The sequence below is a fragment of the Nannobrachium achirus genome (assembly GCF_963921795.1).
Source record: "Nannobrachium achirus genome assembly, chromosome: 6".
NCBI lineage: Eukaryota > Metazoa > Chordata > Actinopteri > Myctophiformes > Myctophidae > Nannobrachium > Nannobrachium achirus.
In genome coordinates this window covers 21,893,315-21,912,461 of record NC_137815.1, presented here as the reverse complement: position 1 = coordinate 21,912,461, position 19,147 = coordinate 21,893,315, and the positions used below count along the sequence as shown (strand labels likewise).

The 19,147-nt window shown below is 42.5% G+C and overlaps 1 protein-coding gene across 1 annotated transcript in view; it reads right to left on the bottom strand.

Annotated features, from left to right (window-relative positions):
- nol8 (nucleolar protein 8) overlaps window positions 1-17,554 on the bottom strand; it is a 23,035-nt gene extending 5,481 nt beyond the window's left edge. The window contains exons 1-12 of the mRNA XM_080729093.1: window positions 17,522-17,554; window positions 16,181-16,355; window positions 11,317-11,379; window positions 10,819-10,897; window positions 9,998-10,160; window positions 9,185-9,507; window positions 8,237-8,493; window positions 5,950-7,355; window positions 3,977-4,123; window positions 2,887-3,048; window positions 2,271-2,393; window positions 991-1,087 (exon numbers count right to left, since the gene is read on the bottom strand). Of these exons, the coding sequence (XP_080585219.1) occupies window positions 991-1,087; window positions 2,271-2,393; window positions 2,887-3,048; window positions 3,977-4,123; window positions 5,950-7,355; window positions 8,237-8,493; window positions 9,185-9,507; window positions 9,998-10,160; window positions 10,819-10,897; window positions 11,317-11,379; window positions 16,181-16,301 (2,941 nt within the window). The 5' untranslated portion in view covers window positions 16,302-16,355; window positions 17,522-17,554. The remainder of the gene's footprint in view (window positions 1-990; window positions 1,088-2,270; window positions 2,394-2,886; window positions 3,049-3,976; window positions 4,124-5,949; window positions 7,356-8,236; window positions 8,494-9,184; window positions 9,508-9,997; window positions 10,161-10,818; window positions 10,898-11,316; window positions 11,380-16,180; window positions 16,356-17,521) is intronic.
- Window positions 17,555-19,147: the final 1,593 nt, after the last annotated feature.

Sequence of the window (19,147 nt, the reverse complement as noted above, 5' to 3'; positions counted from 1 at the left end):
GAGGCACGCCCAGATATCGGTTTGGACCATTAATATCGGTCAAGACCACTTGAACCACGATTCTGGGGGAACAATCGTCAGAAATAGCCGATCTACAAGCTTGAGCTTGTATTTCTGGCAAAGAGATTCAGTGTAGAGGGAAACAGCAGACCTAGTACAGTTGTAGTCCATTTCACTGAGAATAGAGGGCTTAAAGGACCTAAATGCATGTGGGTCCCCATCCGGAATCAATGAGGGTAAATGCACTATAATAAAAATGTTTGTATTAGGAATGCAACAAAACGCCAAAAATATAATTGAACTCAAGTTTCCATGGCATGAGTAAGCAATAGAAAAAAAGTCATTTTGGGGGCGAACTACTCCTTTAAGTGGGTTAGATCTTAGATGTCAAAGTGTTATGGTGTTTCTTAACCCATGCTCAACTTTAGACTTTTCTATAGTTTTTCTTCATAAAATGTGTTCTTTACTTGTTTTTCATGTAAAGCGTCTTTGAGCACTTAAAAAAGCGTTTTTCACAACATCAGCAATTATGCAGCTGATGTGACCCGATTTTTAACCACTTTCAATCTGGTGTCCCTGTTTTGGACATATCATTGGTATTTGTCAGGCTCTACCAAATACAACCACAGTCTTATCCAGTTGTACTGGGGGCTGATCAGCACAACCACACTGTTGTACTGGGAGCTGACCAGTACAGCCACACTGTTGTACTGGGAGCTGACCAGTACAGCCACACTGTTGTACTGGGGGCTGATCAGCACAACCACCTGTTGTACTGGGAGCTGGCCAGTACACAGTCTTCTATTGTCTGGGAGTTGACCAGTACGACCACAGTCTTCTATTGTCTGGGAGTTGACCAGTACGACCACAGTCTTCTATTGTCTGGGAGTTGACCAGTACGACCACAGTCTTCTATTGTCTGGGAGCTGACCAGTATGACCAGTAGGGGTTAGTGTGAATATAACAGTAGCTGATAAAACATGTTTTCACCTGGACCTTCCTCCCCCTCTTCTTCATCACTCTCCAGGAAGCGTGAGTCCATCTGGAAACGCTGGTCCGTCCCAAACCGAGACTGGAGCTCCATCAGCTACAAACACACAACATAACACAAAACAGGGTTCCCACACATCTTTACCAATTAATTTCCAAAACCTTTCCATAATATTTAACCCGATTTCCAGGACTATATTACAATAATTCAGCTCAATAACAAGTCGCTTACTCCTATGCGCAATGCCCAAAGACAGGTAGTGTATGCCAGTGGTTCTCAACCTTTTCAGGCCGTGACCCCCGAAATAATCATATTTGAAGAGAGTTGAGGAACTTTGTATAACACGGTTTTATTGTGAAAATAGCGGATCTACATGCTCACAACACCGGCTATTTTCACAATTTCTGCCTCTAATATTTGACAATTTGGCCAATGTTTAATTTGTCATTTCAGTATTAACAAAATCAATAACGAAAGACAATGCATAGTTATTTTTTCCAGGACCTTCCAGGACCCTTAATCAATTCCAAAACTTTTCCAGTACTGGAAAAATATTTTTCTAATTTCAACATATTTCCAGGAATTTCATGACCGTGGGAACCCTGACAAAATCAACCAAACAACTTCTGCAGGTCCATCAGTTCACACTACATTGTTCTCAGTCACATTTCATTTGACACTATGATGTGAGGATGTGATATGAATGTTGTGGTGTACAATCAACTGACATAAGATGTCTGTCCTTCTTTTCCTAAACCACCCTGACGAATGCTCCAAGAGTCATTGACTCTACCTCCTTGGCTCCTAAGCCGTGGAATGACCTCTGACCTCACCTCAGTCAGGACTGAAGACTCAACTCTCCATTTTCCACCACAGGCTGAGAACTCACCTCTTCAATTCCATCAGCACTCATCATTCCTTGCATTACTTCTTGTACCTCAGCCCCTAGCACTGCACTCCGCTTGTGGTCTATATGCAGATGTATGTTGATGATTTGTTCACATTTGTCATGTTATTTAGATATACGTATACCGCTTGCTTGACCACAAATGTAAAGAATATTATTTAGATATAGGTTTGATGAATTACCTTTTTTTGGCACTCTATTTATGTGACCATTTATCCTGTCGTTTGTTCACTAGGGGGCTCATGTCATTTATTCTAAGTAACTCTGGATAAGAACAGCTTGATGAATAGCTTATGTAGTATCATGATGTAATGAGTGATTAATACAAATAACTGATGAATAGCTTATGTAGTATGATGTGTTGAGTGTCACCTTCCGTCCAGCTCTGCCTTCAAACTGAGGTTTGATCTGAAACCTGCTGTCTTCTTCTTCTTCTTCTTCTTCATCACCATCCTCATCATCACTGCTGTCAAACAGCTTGGAGCCTGACGGCTTCTGGAAAGACACATGCATGCATGCACAGTTAAGCCACGTCCAAACCTGGATGGTTCGAGCGGCGTGATTTCATACAAAGTGAAAGCAAAGACGAGACGATGCGCCACTGAGCGCGGCGCGAACCATCCGAAAGGGGCGGCGGGAACGGTTCCTTCGGTATCTTCGCCCCACTTAGAAAAATCCAACTGAAGCGACCTTCGCTTCACCCCCACTCCACCCATCGCGTCCTGACAACCAATCAGCGTTGATGTTGTCCGGAGACACGGAAATGTTTTTGGTGTGTTTTGCCTTGATTCCAACGGGACATGATTTTTTTTACCAACGCGGACCTGCGCGACAAAGTGAAGCGATAGAAGCGACTACAATATAAGAAATAGCTTCAAAATTGTTTCAAAATTATTCCCAATCAATTTGAGCCCTTTTAGCCAATACGGGAAACTGATTTCCCCTCCCAACCCTAACGGATACACATTTGTCAACCACACCCACTTACCTTCACAATGGAAGCTGCTTCCTGATTGGTCACAGCTACCTCATCCGAGTTCTTGTCGTTTAATTGGCTGTTCCCAAGCACTGAGGTCTGTTTGACTTCATCCTCATCCTCATCATCAGAGCCGAAGACGGTGTGTTTACCTTTGCCTGCTGCTGGAGCGTCCTGATAGAAAAATAATATATAATAATAATAGAGAACAAGAGTTAAGTCTGATTTATCCTCCACAGACTGCACAACAGACAGTGTTGCATGCTGAAAATAGCACATCAGCAAAATATGCATCACATTCATGACACATAGTGAGCTTGTAGGTCTGCTATGCCTTTGTCTATGGCAAAGTATGTCTCAGGCTTAATGCTGCTCACATGGTTGGAGGCAGATGGACAAAAAGAAAGGCACAGGAGTTCGAACGTAATGGCAGGACGAGTTGGCCAAACAAAACACGTGGGAAAATATGCTGGTATAGCGATGTAATGTTCACAAAGGGAATAATAACTTTTATCTATTCAATAGTTCTTACAGTCCATAATATTTCTATATTTATTCATACAAGGTTTCGCTTGCCGACAAGATCTGCTCTTGTCAACAAGTGCGACAGCATTTAAATTAGGCGTACTGTAAGTGCTTGTAGATCTGCTATTTCCACTATTCATGTTTTTGCTTTATAGTATAAATAAGTAATTAAAGGGATATTTCACTTTCAAAAAAACTTTTAATTTTATCGTCTAATCAGCCTTTTGTGAACACCCTGGACAGATTTGAAGTTGCTTGATTCATTATTTTGATATTTAATATTCATTTTATCAGTCTGGTGATTTATAATACCCTCCTAATATGTGCGCTGGCCGTGTTTTTTCGATAACTTTTTTCAATTATTTTAATGATGTTTTGGGAAAATGAAAAAAATGTAATACTATAAAAATGTATTAGAAATAATTGAAATCGAAGAAACACGGCCAGCTCACATATTAGTTTGAAGTTGCAATGAGTTTGTATAGGAGGGGGAGCGACGGAGCGTGTCTAATAAAGAATATTCATTATCTAAAATACTGTAGAGAGGGAGAGAAGAGGGATGTAGAGAGGTAGTCACCACGTTGCCCAGAGCTCCCTGAATGATCTTCTTGTGTTGTTCCACCAGCTGGACTCTGTTCTCCATGGCCGCCAGGCGCCGCAGGTTGGACTGTCTCTGCTTCTCCTCATCCTGCTCTGCACCCACTCTGACGGGACGCTCCTCTTCCTAGGGGTGGGCGATATGGTGATGAATATCGTCGAGACGATGCAATGTCTCCACGATAGGGCATTCACCAAATATTTGAATATTCGAATATCAAAATCACTATTCGACGTTGTTCACCGAAGTCGAATATTCGCTTTTTTTGTGTGTTTGTTTTCTCTTAAATATATAGTTTATAAAGCTTGGCTAGATAGGAAGTCATAAGAATGAGTTGTCAATGCCCCTGGTGGATGAATTTGTTAACGCTCTATACCAGGGGTTCTCAAACCTTTTTAGGCCGTGACCCCCAAAATAAACATATTTGAACTGGGGACCCCCACTCTGACAAGCACAAGGAATTGTAGGCATTACATGTAATGTGACTCGGTTCCGCAGATAAATATTGTGAAAATAGCAGATCTACATGCTCATAACGCCTCGCGTTGCTAGGCGTTGTGAGCATGAGATCGGCTATTTTCACAATGTTCGCCTCTTGCTTACTTAATATTTGACAGTTTGGACAGTCCTGTCGAATATTCGACCATTCGAATACTTTGAGGTCGAATAATTCGAACACTAAAAATCACTATTTGTGAATGCCCTACTCCATGATATGCAGAGATATTGTATATATCGTGATACACTGAAGGAGCCTTGTAAAAAATCCTGTTGAATTGTTAATAGAACTTAATACAGAGATTTCTTCTAGAATTCATTTAAACCTGCATTTTGGTCTAAATCAGAAGTTCTCAAACTTTAAAATTTCAAGTTCTCCCCTTTCTCTGACAGTATACAAATGAAACCATTTGGTTTCATTTTTATACTGTCAGAGTTACATACTTGTAAGGATCAAATTTAGACCTCCCAAAAGGAACCCAGAGAGTCCCTGTACCCCACATTCTCAAACTACCCAGAAAACTCACCTTTCAGGAGGCCAGAGACGGAGGTAGTTATCACTTCTCCCATAGACAGGCGAGAAGTGAGCATCCACCCCCCTTACCTTTGCCCCACCCCCTTGTTTCCCCTGTCCTGTATGTATAGCGTTTTTTATAACTGTGATATTATTGAATGTTTTCTTTGCTTGCTATTTGTTATTTCCATGAATTGAATACCAAGGACCAAAAGACTGTAAAAGGACTTATTTGGGATGTTCCTTTTAGGCAGGGTGTTTAACTGTACTTGTACTGTACTACATTTCTATTGTATCGACTATACTGTACTGTTCAAATCTTTTTGCCTAATAAAATAATCAATCAATCAATCAATCAATCAATCACATCGAGGACCACTGGTCTAAATGGTCTGTTACTCCTTTTTCTTTTAGTTTTTGTTACCTTGAACTGTAGGTGGTCGTACTGTTAAGTAACTTGAAAAATACATAACAAACATGAAATGAAAAAGAATCGTGAGAAGATTGTGTATCGTGATTAGGGATGGGACAATATAAAAATTTCACGTGACATTATATATATTATCGCGATAATCACAAATTATTATATCCTGGGGCGGAACATTGTAGATGTTTGTAGATCGGCTATTTTTTGGCAAAGACATTTGATAGAGAGTGAAAAAAGACTATATCAAGTACATACAGTATATTATAAGTACATTTTACAAATTATAGAGGGTTTAAATGATACCGGATATGCGGCTCGGCAAATAAAAGGTGAATTGATCCCAGTGCATGACGGAGGACGATACCACGATAAATTAAATCTCCACTATACGATTATCGTGAGTGTTTTTTATCACAATAAACGATAATATCGCATATCGTCCCATCCCTAATCGTGATACAGCTTGGGAAAATATCGCGTGATATTGTATTCTTCCATATCGCCCACCCTTACCTCTTCCTCACTGGACGACGAGTCGTCGGAGCTCGTCTCGCTAGAATCCGTCTCTCTCGCTGGAGACGAGAGCGCCTTGGTGACCTGCTGCTTCTCTGAGCTTTCTGTCTCCATCTCCTGTGGTCTTGAGGACACTGGTTTCTCCTTTGCTTTCGTCTCCTGTGGTTTTAAAGCTGTTTGTGCAGTCTGTGGTTTTGATGGCATTTCTGTCTCCTGCAGTTTTGAAGACGTTTCTGTCTCCTCTGTCTCTGAGGACGTCTCCTCTGGTTCTGAAGACGTTTGTGTATCCTTTGGCTTCGAAGACGTTTCTGTCCTCAGTGTCACTGCTGCGTTCTGTGACTCTGTTGTGTTTAAGGCACTCTCTCTCGGTTCGTTCATTCTTTCCTCTTTTGTCTCACTCTCTATTCTCTCCATCAGTTTCTTAGTCCCCTGGAAAGCAGGGAGAGATGTCATTTTCTTCTTCTTCGTCACTTCCTTTTCATCATCGCTGGTGCTGACGTTCTCCAAGATGGCCGCCAGGATCTCGTCTGGCGTGATTCCCTTTGGGGGGGCCCGTGGCTTGGCGGCGCCGCAAGGGACGCTGGGAAGTGGAGTTTCTGTTGATCTGGAACTGACGTCGGCGGCCGGTGTTTGTGTCGTTGAGAAGGCGCTCTGTGTGGACGGAGTTCCTGTCTGGGTGGTGTTTTGCGAGTCTGAAGCCAGCTTCTGCAGGTCGGCCAGAGAGATCTCCAGTCTGGGACAGTTTGAGAAGAGAGCCTCATACTCACTGTCACCTTCATCACTGTCATCGTCACCGTCATCATCATCACTGCTGTCGTCGTCATCATCATCACTGCTGTCAACATCTAGATTACCGTCGTCGTCGTCATCGTCGTCATCATCATCATCATCATCATCATCATCATCATCATCATCATCATCATCATCAGCAGCAGCAGCAGCAGCAGCAGCAGCAGCAGCAGCAGCAGCAGCAGGAATCTTCTGGACATTTTCTCCTTGTGAAGTGTCAATGTCAGAGCTACTGTCTGCATCTTCTTCATCATCATCACCATCACTACTTGTTTCACCACGACCACCACCATCAGCAGCAGGGGAAGTCTTCTGAACATTTTCTCCTTGTGAAGTGTCCATGGTAGAGTCTGCATCTTTATCATCACCACCATCATCCTCCACCTCCTCCTCCTCCTCCTCAGACTCTGAGGAAGGCGAGTCCGTTCCAGATGCTCTCTCCTCCTGGCCGAGGCCCTTGGGGCGTTCTCCCTGCACCTCCTCTGTGTTCTCCTCCTTCCCTCTCCTCCCCCGGGCCGTGTGAGGAGCTGGAGGAGGAGGACCGGGTCTCCTGGAGGTCAGGAGTTCATCGGTGTCCGCCGAGTCATAGTCTTCCTCATCTTCATCAGCCAAGGCACCTGGAACCACAATCACGGTTACACTCAAAGTTTCTTTATAACAGATTTTCCTTACCTTTTAACGTGGGCATGTGCACGCATAGATCTGTGCGCGACTCATGTAGTAGACCGGTAGACAAGATGACAGCTTTCGAATAAAAAAAAAATCCATGGGAATAGACAAATCCGTTGCCAGGCAATATCCTGCTGTATCCGTCAGTATTTACATAAGAAAACATTGGAAACGGCCAGCTGTGCGCTATGGTAACACGTGGACACGTTCGCGCACATAGCAGACGATATGTGCGCGGATCATATGCCAGGCGGGCACAAGAATCAAACAGCTACCAAATAAAAAGAAAACGCGTGAAAAAAGACCATTCTATGGCCGTGCAGCTCTTTCCTGTTTACAATGAAAAGCTATGCGAACGGAGCTACGATTGGACGTCAGACCGGATATGGAAACCTAGATCCGGTCTAAACAGGAAATACGACCGGATACAGTTAGGAGGCGGGCCTAAAGAGCCAGAATCAGCTATAATCAGTGACCATACTTTTAATCGTTTCATAATGATTAAAGCTAATTAAATTTACGGGATTGACGGGCATCGCAGCGTGGTACAGCGGGAAATCAACGGTTTCGACGGGGATCGCGGGAAATGAGTTAAAAGCATCTGCTAAATGCTTAAATTGCAACTCTAGTTGTCAGAGAACTCTAGTACTGCTGGTTTTCTATCCTACCGAGACCTCTAGTACTGCTGCTTTAGACTGGTTTTGTTCCATTTGTACACTCTCATAGTTATGGGGGGGGGGGGGGGGTCCGGACCGTGACCCAATGCATACCAAACTGGGCGGCCTTGAAATTAAATCGTTTGACAACCACTGTGAGAGAACGCAGTTACCTTTCTGCTGCTGCCGGGACCTGACAGAATTGACCAGGAAGTCCTCTCCAACCACTTCCAGGTGATCATCCTCCACTTCCTGCCCCAGTGCACCCTGGGAGCTGTGTTGGCTCACTAGCCTGCGGATTTCCTCGTCTGAATCGTCGTCGTTCAACACGCGCACCGCCTTCGCTCGCCTGGCTCCCGCCCCGCTGTCCCCGTTATGAAGAGGAGTGCCTGGAACGTCTGGAGCCTTGGATCGATCCGAAACACCAGGCCTAGAACCACAATGAGAAGGAGATAACACACTGACCTAGGATCAGAACAACAAGTAGAAAGCCTGACCTAGGACCAGAACCAGTGGATTATGTTTCATGGTTTATACTTGTATAATGTGAGGTAACAATCTTCTACAGCAGTGCTTCTTAAACATTTTTATGTCAAGAACTCCCGAAATGTATGGATAGTTTCTGAGACATTAAAGTATATCCATAAAGTTAGCCATGCATGTTGTATTTTTGGTTAGGGATAGGTGTCATCATATTCTGGGTGGAATGAGTCCCATTTGAAAATATATTCTTTGAGAACCACTGTTCTACAGGAGGTCATCTGAGCATGTAAGTCTTAACAGTCTCAACATCTACAGTACCTCAGTGGTTCTCAAGGTGCGGTTCCCCACATTATTTTGAGGGGTCGCCAGATTTTTTTTCCCTTTTTTTCCCCTCACTCAACAGTAAACAAACCAACATAAAGTTTAAGCGTATAGAGGATATTTGCATTTTTCTAAAGTGTCAAGGCAGAAATTGTGAAAATAGCTGATCTACATGTAGATCGTCTATTTTCAAATAGACCGTGTCAAACTAAATGTAATGCCTCAACTCTTAGTGCTTGTCAGGGTGGGGGGTCCCCAGTTAAAATATGATTATTTTGGGGGTTGTGGCCTGAAAAGGTTGAGAACCACTGATCTACCTGACAGCTGCGTCGTCTGCAGCAGAGTGGGCGGAGCCCGGGGCGGGCGTGTCCTCGGAGGCCACCGTCCGTCTCCTCTTGGGCCTCCAGGGAGTGGACGGAGGGAACTCGCCCCGCCTCTTCTTGCTGATGTCGTCGTCGCCGCCCTCCAGCTCCCAGGTGAGCATGGAGACGGGGGTGGGGGGCTCCTCGGGGGGCTCCAGCCTCTTGATGTTGTGGGAGTGTTTGGACGGGTCGTAAGAGAGCGTTCTGCTCCGGTTCCCCCGCCGCACCTTCAGCTCCACCACGGGCAGAACCCGCCCGAACTTACTGACCACCCACCCCTGTCACCACGCGCACACACACACACACACACACACACACACACACACACACACACACACACACACACACACACACACACACACACACACACACACACACACACACACACACACACACACACACACACACACACAGTTAAAATACAAATACCGTAAGTAAATACCGGTTGCTCTTTCAGTTTGGGATACCAATTTCAACCAATTAGGAATAAGCTCTCATACAGGATAAACAACTGAAATCGAAATAAATGAGCAGACAAAAATTGGAACTGAAACACAAGCTGATAAAATTATCTTTGTGGGGTTCTCTCTCCTGGATGGAATTTGCCCACCAGAAAAAGTATTTTCTGTTTTAGCCAAGAAAGATATTTATCGGCTATTGTCGCATTGTCATATGATGAAATATAAAACACAACAGACACATAATTAATTTCTTTGCAATTACATTGTCTTATTTAATTACTGGATAAATATAAGACCCCAGTGAGACCTTGTGTCCTGGTACTTCGGTTCCTGGTACGGCTGCCTTCATGTGGAAGTTCTCCACTCCAGCGTTCTTCAGTGACTCCAGGACCTGCTGCTTGGGGTCTGGAAGCTGCTGCTGCTCCCTGAGCTGCCTCTGCTCTGCCAGGACCTGCCGCTCCTCCGCTAGCCTGGGACACACGACACACCATAACATGTTGTAATCTGAGAGCCCTACCAGAGGCATTATATATAATATATATGGCTTTATATATACAGGGTTCTCACACACCTTTACCAATTAATTTCCAAAACTTTTCCAAAACGTTTCCCGAATATTTAACCCGATTTCCAGGACTAAATAACAACAATTCAGCTCAATGACGAGTCGCTTACTCCTATGCGCAATGCCCAAAGACAGGTAGTGTATGCCAGTGGTTCTCAACCTTTTCAGGCTGTGACCCATGAAATAATCATATTTGAACTGCACCCTGACGAACACTAAGAGTAGAGGAATTTTGTATAACACGGTTTTATTGTGAAAATAGCCGCGAGGCGTTGTGAGCATGTAGATCGGCTATTTTCACAATTTCTGCCTCTAATATTTGACAATTTGGCCAATGTTTAATTTGTCATTTCAGAGGTATTAACAAAATCAATAACCAAAGACAATGCATAGCTATTTTTACAGGACCTTCCAGGACCCTTGATCAATTCCAAAACTTTTCCAGTATTGGAAAAATATTTTTCTAATTTCAAAATATTTCCAGGAATTTCATGACCGTGGGAACCCTGTATACAGTGTGTGTGTGTGTGTGTGTGTGTGTACACAGTACATAATGTACTAACTTGTCTAGGAAGCTCTCCTTGGCTACTTCTATCTGCAATGTTCCTCCTTTCCATTTAGACTTATTCAACACACTCGTACCTGTGAAATACAAAAACAACACTCACATTCAATCACAGCAATAACACTATTATATAGATCAGCCAAAGGTCAAGTTAGAACAACTAGAGAGAAAGAGAGAAAATTCTCGGCTGATACCGATTTTACAGATTTCGTTTTTTTTTCTTTGTTCAATCCCCATTTTGTGTCAGGGAAACAAATACATTTTCATTATATAATAAAATATAAACAACAGTTTCAAGTCTAGACTAGAGTATCGGCCGATACCAATTTTCAGCTGATTAAACGGTGCAACACCATGGAATGGGATGAGTGTGTGTTTTAATAATAAACAAATTCCATATAAATGCCGTGCCGTATGTAAGCTTCTTTAATTATTTCAAATGCCATATTCTAATAAATCATTAAAAAGGTAACATATGTTAATGAGGACATCTTACATCTTTTATATTCTGCATCTGTGATGTCGATGTTGACGTAACCAAAGGTCTTGTATGGAACTCCTGCAGAGAGACACAGTCAATGCACAACTCATTCACAATGCTTAGTGTCAAGTGTACTTTTTTTATCCACTTAAATCAATCCATAACTTTTTGTGGGTGAATTAACATGATTTTAACCATCAGTATGGAAGAGCATGCTAATGCAATATAACTTAATAGCATCTGCATTCTGCAGTGGTTTTGAGAAGATTAGATCATGTGGTCAAGTATGACACCTACTGGTTGACAAGTGGTACTGCCTGAAAGCCTTCATGCAAGCCCACTTCACATTTGCGTGCCACAGGTTAATTATTAACCCACAATTTATAGAGAATTCCTTTTATACTTAAATAATGGGATATTTATATTGTTGTCCTATTATCAGACTTCATTAGATTTTTTTGTCTATTCTGACAACATTTTCTAACAGCAAATCATTGTAGCTTGAAAGGAAAATATTTCTGATTTGCTCTGCCTCTACTTAAAACGTTTGAACTCCATTGACATTGATCTCAAATCTCTGTCTCCCAAAATCCCTGCTCATGTTCACTCGCCATCTCCACAGGTCCAGTTTGGTTTTGAATGCAACCACGCAATCTGTCAATTCAGGGTAGAATGGTTAATATATTTTAGTGGGCAGATAAGAGTTAATTGAGCAGGTAGTGTTGGGATCTTTTAGGTTTTTAACGATTCTGGATCCTTAACGATTCCCTCTTAACGGTTTAAAAAAATAATTATAATTAACATACGTTTGGTAAGTTCATACATTATCGTATTGGTTCTCAAAGTAAGGTACAGGGACCCTCTGGCTGGAGCCTTACACATCTGTAACTCTGAGAGTATACACTATTAATCGCCTTACTGTCCTCTGCTGCTGCGTTCAGTTCGGTTTTATTGCGCTGTTCTGAGGTCTGTGTTGTGATCCTACTGTTGTCTTCTGCTGTGTTCAGATCGGTTTCACTGTGCCGATCTTAGGTCTATGAATAGCTCTGGTCCATAGCATTAGTGGAGTTCTCCCTAACTCTATGTTCCTCTACCTCCACCCCGGCTTGGCATAAACCGGAAAGCCCCGTCGTCTGGTCTGAAAAATATTCCACCGGATGGAGACACTTTTCCTGGTTTAAGACTGTTTTCAAGAAACAGCGCTTCCAACGTCGTAGCGCTGAATAAAACCCAACGAGACTAATGCTCTGTGTGATGCGGTCCTCTGACCTGCGCGGCAGTAGTGAGTTGGCACGGTGATGGTGACGACAAATAGTGGAAAAAACTAGAAGAAATGGAGTCTCCATCCGGAGGAATATTTTTCATTTTGCCCTAGAAATGTATTTTAAGTGTGTGGTGGGGAGCTCAGACTGCGTCCACTAAGTAGAGTAAGCTTTCAACTGGCCACTGATACCTTTGGTTTGGTGAGGGGCGAAACCGTTTTTGTTATTTTCAGACCAGACGACAGGGCTTTCCGGTTTTGCCAAGCCTGGGCGGAGGTAGAGGAACATAGCGTTAGGGAGAACTCCACTAACGCTATGGACCAGAGCTAGTCTGTGTAGTGGTCCTACTGTTAAGAGTTGTACGGTTTTTCGGTGTTTCGGTTTGATACGGTGTTATAAAATGTTGACGGTCTCGTAAGCCAAAACCGAAAACCGTCACGTGACATGTGCGCCGCTGCCGCATCTGCCGTGTTTACGGAAGCAGCAGAAATCACTCCTGAAGGAGGAGACACAGAGATAATAGTAGCAGCTGGACTGGAGGGAGACCTGGTCTCTAAAGAAATGCACGAGGCTTAGTTTGAAGCTAAACACGGTGGATCTACAAGCTCACAACACGTTGCACGGTCGACGAGCCACAAGCTTCTAGATCAGCTATTTTTGTATGCCTCTCGTCTCCTCCAAGGCTAAAGGAACGGGGCTATAGCGCTAGCATGCTAACGATTTAGCCACGTTCCTTCAGGAGGAAAAACAACAACAAACGTAGGCTAAAAGTAACAATTATGTAACGTCAGTGAATCGATACAGAACGGCACGCGGCTGTATGCAAGCTCTCCTAGTCTCAGGCAGAGACATTTTGCAGGTTGAAAAGGCCCTTAACTGTGAACTTAACAAGATCTGCACCTGGCTCAATGACAACAGACTCTCAATTCACCTAGGCAAAACTGAATGTATCCTCTTTGGATCTAGTCAGAAACTTAGCCTAGTTGAGAACTTCACAATTAAAGTAGGTGACACTGTGATAGAAAGAAAAAACCACATCTGCTACCTGGGTTGCATCCTGGAGGCTAACCTATCCAGTGAAAAAATGACCACCAAGGTAATCAATAAAGTCAATCAACGAATTCGCTTCTTGCAAAGAGTTGCCCCACTGATCAATATTAAATCCCGAAAGACACTAGGAGGTGCTCTTATTGGGCCCCTCATTGATTACGGAGTCCTTGTCTGGTATCGCGACGCCCCAGCTGCCTTAAAGCTAAAGCTCCAAACAGCCCAAAACAAACTAATTAGGGTTGTGCTTGGTCTCCCTCCTCTGACCCACCTTACCGAGCATCACCACAAAAGCGTGGGGTGGCTCAAAGTAGCTGACAGAGTACAGCATCTTGCAATGGGCCTGGTGTACAAGATACACTACACCTCCAAGATTTAACACTAAACAAGGCGCTAACTCGTTCTCCTGCTATACCATCAACATGTGGAACGCCCTTCCACAAGCCCTAAAGGAGAGCAAATCCCTAGCCTCCTTCAAAATTGGTATGAAAAGTCACCTTCAGACAGCAGCTACCCGTGACTTGTAAATAGACTAAGCCCCCATGCTCCCCCCCCCCCCCTTTTCTTTGTATTCTGCCTTTTGTATTTGATGTTATGCTTTTGAAACTGATATTATCCTAGATAAAGTACTATGTTCTATCCGTCTGTCTTTCAATGTTATATGAGATACTTAAAGTGTGGTTACTGTGGAAATAAGCCTCGGCTTTCTAGGATCTCCTTTTAGTTGACCTTGTACCAGTGATTTGTACTGTCATGAAACTGTACTTTTTTTTCTATTGCAAACTTCTAATAAACTCTTCAATCAATCAAAAGCAAATTGTCTTATATTAATCTAAAAACTTTTAAGAAGTCTTCTACTCCATCAGTGTTTACTATGCAGTGTGTGCGCTTGCCGCTTGACACAGCACCCAGTACAGCGGCGTCAATTCAGAAAAAGCTAAGGTATGGCAACATGACTGGTGTCTTGCATGCGCGCCCTCGCGCGTGTGCAAGACACCAGTCAGGTTGCCATACCTTAGCAACGGGCACGATTACAGTACATTTTATTATTTCCCCCTGTAGCCAAGGGTATGGCAGCTGCCATAGCTTGCCATACCCAATTGACACCTCTGACCCAGTACACACTGTCAGGCAAATGCCTCAGCGTTTGTCAATCTGTGGGTCGAGACCCCAGAGAGGTCCCAAAATGATTTTGGGTGGTCCCCAAATGATTAACTTAATGTGCAACATTGTTTTCTCACTCAACTGTAAACAAAACAACAATAATATAATAAAATAATAGCTACCTATATTATCCCACGAGGGAAATTCAGATATCGCAGCACAACCCAGCTGCTTTTTTTTTAACATACAGTGTAGTGACAACGTAAGGACTTTTTTAACCTATGACAAATTAAATTGACTTGGGCTATTTACAATTTATTTTAGTATCCATGAGTTTCCTACGCCCCATAGTGCATTGCGCAGACGTCTGCATCGATCTTCCGCCGCCGATTTACAAGCTCACAGCGGGTTGCATCTGCGACGCGACGTGAGCTTGTATGTCTGCTGTTAAACCCGGAAGTTTGGTCCTGATAGTCTCCAGTAAACTCCCGCGGAAACTTGTGGATAGCCCAATAGTATTTACTGCATTTTTGTGGGTAACTTTTGTATCTGCTTTATAAATAAAGCACTTTGATTTTTTTTTTTATCACGTTAAAATCTATAAGATTGTAAAACCGTGTACCGGGGTTTTGGGGGGGGCCTAAACCGAGGTTAAGAAAAAATGGAAACCGTACAACCCTACTACTGTTCAGTTTTACAGTGCTGATCTGTGGTCTGTGTGGTGATCCTACTGGTGTGTTCAGTTTTACAGTGCTGATCTCAGGTCTGTTTAGTGATCCTACTGATGTGTTACTGTGCTGATCTCAGGTCTATGTAGTGATACTACTGTTGTGTTCAGTTTTACTGTGCTGATCTGTGGTTAGCCCCATATAGAACCTCACCCCTCGCTGCATACTGTTGTGCTCCGAGATGAGGTCCTAGAAAGATGGCGTAGCGATCGCTGGACTGCCGCAAACGAGTTGGAAAACACTCGAAATGAAATTTTATTCAAAAAGTAAAGGTAGTTCCGAGCTCCCAGACTGTGGTTACCTAACCTCGGTAAATAAAACATCAACCACGGCGTTGGGAAAACGGTTTTAATCGCTTATTTAGTCTCATTAAATTCAGAAAAGCCCCCGGCGGCAGGTGCAAGTACTGCATCTTTCCCATTGTAGCAGATACAGGCAACTGCTGCTGGGGGATTTCCAGTTGAATGGGAAAAACGTTACAAAACTAGCGATTTAAGGGGTTGTTTCATGCCGTAGTTCATGTTTTATGTACCGATATTAGGTAACCACAGTCTGGGAGCTCGGAACTACCTTTACTTTTTGGATAAAATTTAGTTTCGAGTGTTTTCCAACTTGTTGTTGCGGCATTCCAGCGATCGCTACGCCATCTTTCTAGGACCTCATCTCGGAGCACAACAGTATGCAGCGACGGGTGAGGTTCTATATGAGGCTAATCTGTGGTCTGTGTGGTGATCCTACCCTGGTCGTCCCTCCTGGTTCGGAGCTCCACGTCCTCCACCTCTCCAAACTTGCCAAAGCGTTCCCTCAGGTCCTTCTGGGTGATGGTGTGGCTGAGTCCACCCACGTACAGCCGCCTCATGACTGCAACCGGTGTCCGTCCGTCTGACTGTATGTATGTCTGTGAGGCCTCAGTCTGCATCACAGCAGGCACAAAGACAGCACTTACATTACAATTAGATAATATTTCGTCGTTGTCGGGTGAAAACCCTGTATGTCCAAAACCGTTCGTTTTGCATTTATCATTTTAAAAATGATTTAAACTAGTGAAAACAGCCGATCTACAAGCACACAACGCCTCGCACCACGAGGCATTTTATTCTATTCTATACCCATTGTCTCCCGTTTTACCCTATTTGCTATGAAAATTCTTGACATACATTTTTAAGAAAATGTGTTCTGTAGCACGATGCGAGAGTGCAATCAAGCCAACACCAACTCAGGACTCCCGAATTGCTGACCTCCACACTCTCCTCTCTCAGGAAGCCTGGGCACTTTGATGTAACATTGGCTATTTGGTCCAAAAATGTTAAAAGAAAACAAATATATATACTGTATTTTGTAAAACGGAAATAAATAAGTAATGTAAGGTATACATGATATAACATGATTGAACAATTAAGGTATAATATTTCTACAACTGCTAAAATTGCATCAAAGCCTGTATATTAAATCATTTAGGGCATAAACTAAGGTGATAGTAAAATTTCTGTCTGATAATGAATGACATTCAAATCATGAATCATGACAGACTACTCTTTATTACTTTGATGACCATTACAAGTTAACTACAGTAGGCTAGTAGTTTTCTATTCCAGTTGCTAACTAAACTAAACTAAACCAAATACTATAGTTTTAACTAACTGGTAGTTAACTATATTATTTTGTTATTAGTTTCCCATTAAGCTCTCAAGACAGATTCATCTCAGCAGCTGAAAATGTATTTCTCCCTTTTTTGGCCGATGGGTTCCCAGATTGGTTTCTCATTCTAAGCGGCTGGGTTATATGGAGCACAGCCACTTGTTGTACTAATAAATGACAAAATCCTTCGTTATCACTGACATAACGTACACTGATTGCTTAATAGATAAGCAGATAACACACTGCGTGCACATTATTACAGGTTCGAATATGGCACAGGAGGAATTAAAGAGACAAACACATACAAAGGTTAATAGTGTTGACACAACACCGACAGAGAACTACTTTTTTTACATCTCCAACTACATAAAACAATAACACACGACGTTGAAGTGTTACTGAATTAATAATAAAATATAATAATCACAGAAGAATGTTTACCTCACATGTATCCACTGGGAGTTACACTCACTCCTTTCCGCCGGATGGAACTCCAGAGAACAAGCTTACATGGTTCCGGAGGAAAGGTTCCGTTCCGCTCTCTCTTTGAGGTGCGAGGAACAAGAAATAGATGGAACTACAAAAAAAATGTTTTGTTTAAATAGTGTGTTTTATGACAATAATAATATTTTTTTTACATTTCAAGCCACATAATAGCGACGTTTTGTGATGAGAAAAACTGGCATGAACGGACTTTGTTTTGGACAGCCTGGTTTCTATTTCCTCAGTTCTCACATTCTGTCTAAGATCCAGCCCTACTGTATCCGGTCATTTGTACGCTCACATACAACTATGTTTCCGTATCCGTTCTAAACCGGATATGCAACCTGCAAAATGAATTGATTCCAGTCTGTATGACGCACACATCAGACGGTCTCATTTCCTAGCATTTTAAAGGGGGGAACGTTGAACTGTAAAAACGGTGTATCGGAGTTTTATCGTATATGTTTCAGAGTTTCATCTCAACTCTAAACAATAGTCGTAATATTAAAAACTAAAGCCAAACTAACCGATGAACCAACGTTGTAATATGATTATACAGGTACAGTGCTTTTGAGTCGACCCCCGTAGTGAGGTCAGGCGTGGTACGGTCCTCAGAGCGCCAAGCTGAAACCATTCTACTGCTGATTGTTGTCAACAAACAAGGTGAGGAAGAAACTGTAACTTTATCACACTTATAACATTATTACGTATATGTTTTTATGCATGTCAGTTTTCCAATTCAAATCAAAGGAGCTGTATTGGCGTGACTCGAGAAAACAGACGTTAACATTGCCAAAACAAACAGACTTAACAGAGCTATTTTGGCACGGAATGGAGAGAGACTGACTCTGACAGCGTTAATAACAGACGTCTCAGCACCTTTGAGAGGACCCTATTAAATCTATTAGACCAGGGGTCAGCAACCTTTTTGAGTGCCATGTTTTTATTTTCTAGATAGTCAGTGTGCCGTGTCAACATACATGTTAATTACATTGTTTTCCCCATATTTTGATTGGCAGGACATTGTTATCATCATTAGACACAGAGAAATTATCCACCTATCTCCCAGACTCCCATCCCAGTCAGATTTCAGAGTTTTAATGAATGTAGATTGTGTGCAAGATGTAATTTGATTTAAAATAGCTAACTTACTTTAATTGACAACGTTTAAAAAATAATAATAATGACAAACATTTTTGACATTTTGATTGGCAGGACATTGTTATAACGATCATTAGACCCAGAGCAATAACACAGTAAACCCACCTACTACCCCGACTCCCTCTCCAGTCAGAGTTCAGAGTTTTAACGTTAATGAATGTAGAATTTTGTGCAAGATGTAATTTGAGAGGACCCTATTAAATCTATTAGACCAGGGGTCAGCAACCTTTTTGAGTGCCATGTTTTTATTTTCTAGATAGTCAGTGTGCCGTGTCAACATACATGTTAATTACATTGTTTTCCCCATATTTTGATTGGCAGGACATTGTTATCATCATTAGACACAGAGAAATTATCCACCTATCTCCCAGACTCCCATCCCAGTCAGATTTCAGAGTTTTAATGAATGTAGATTGTGTGCAA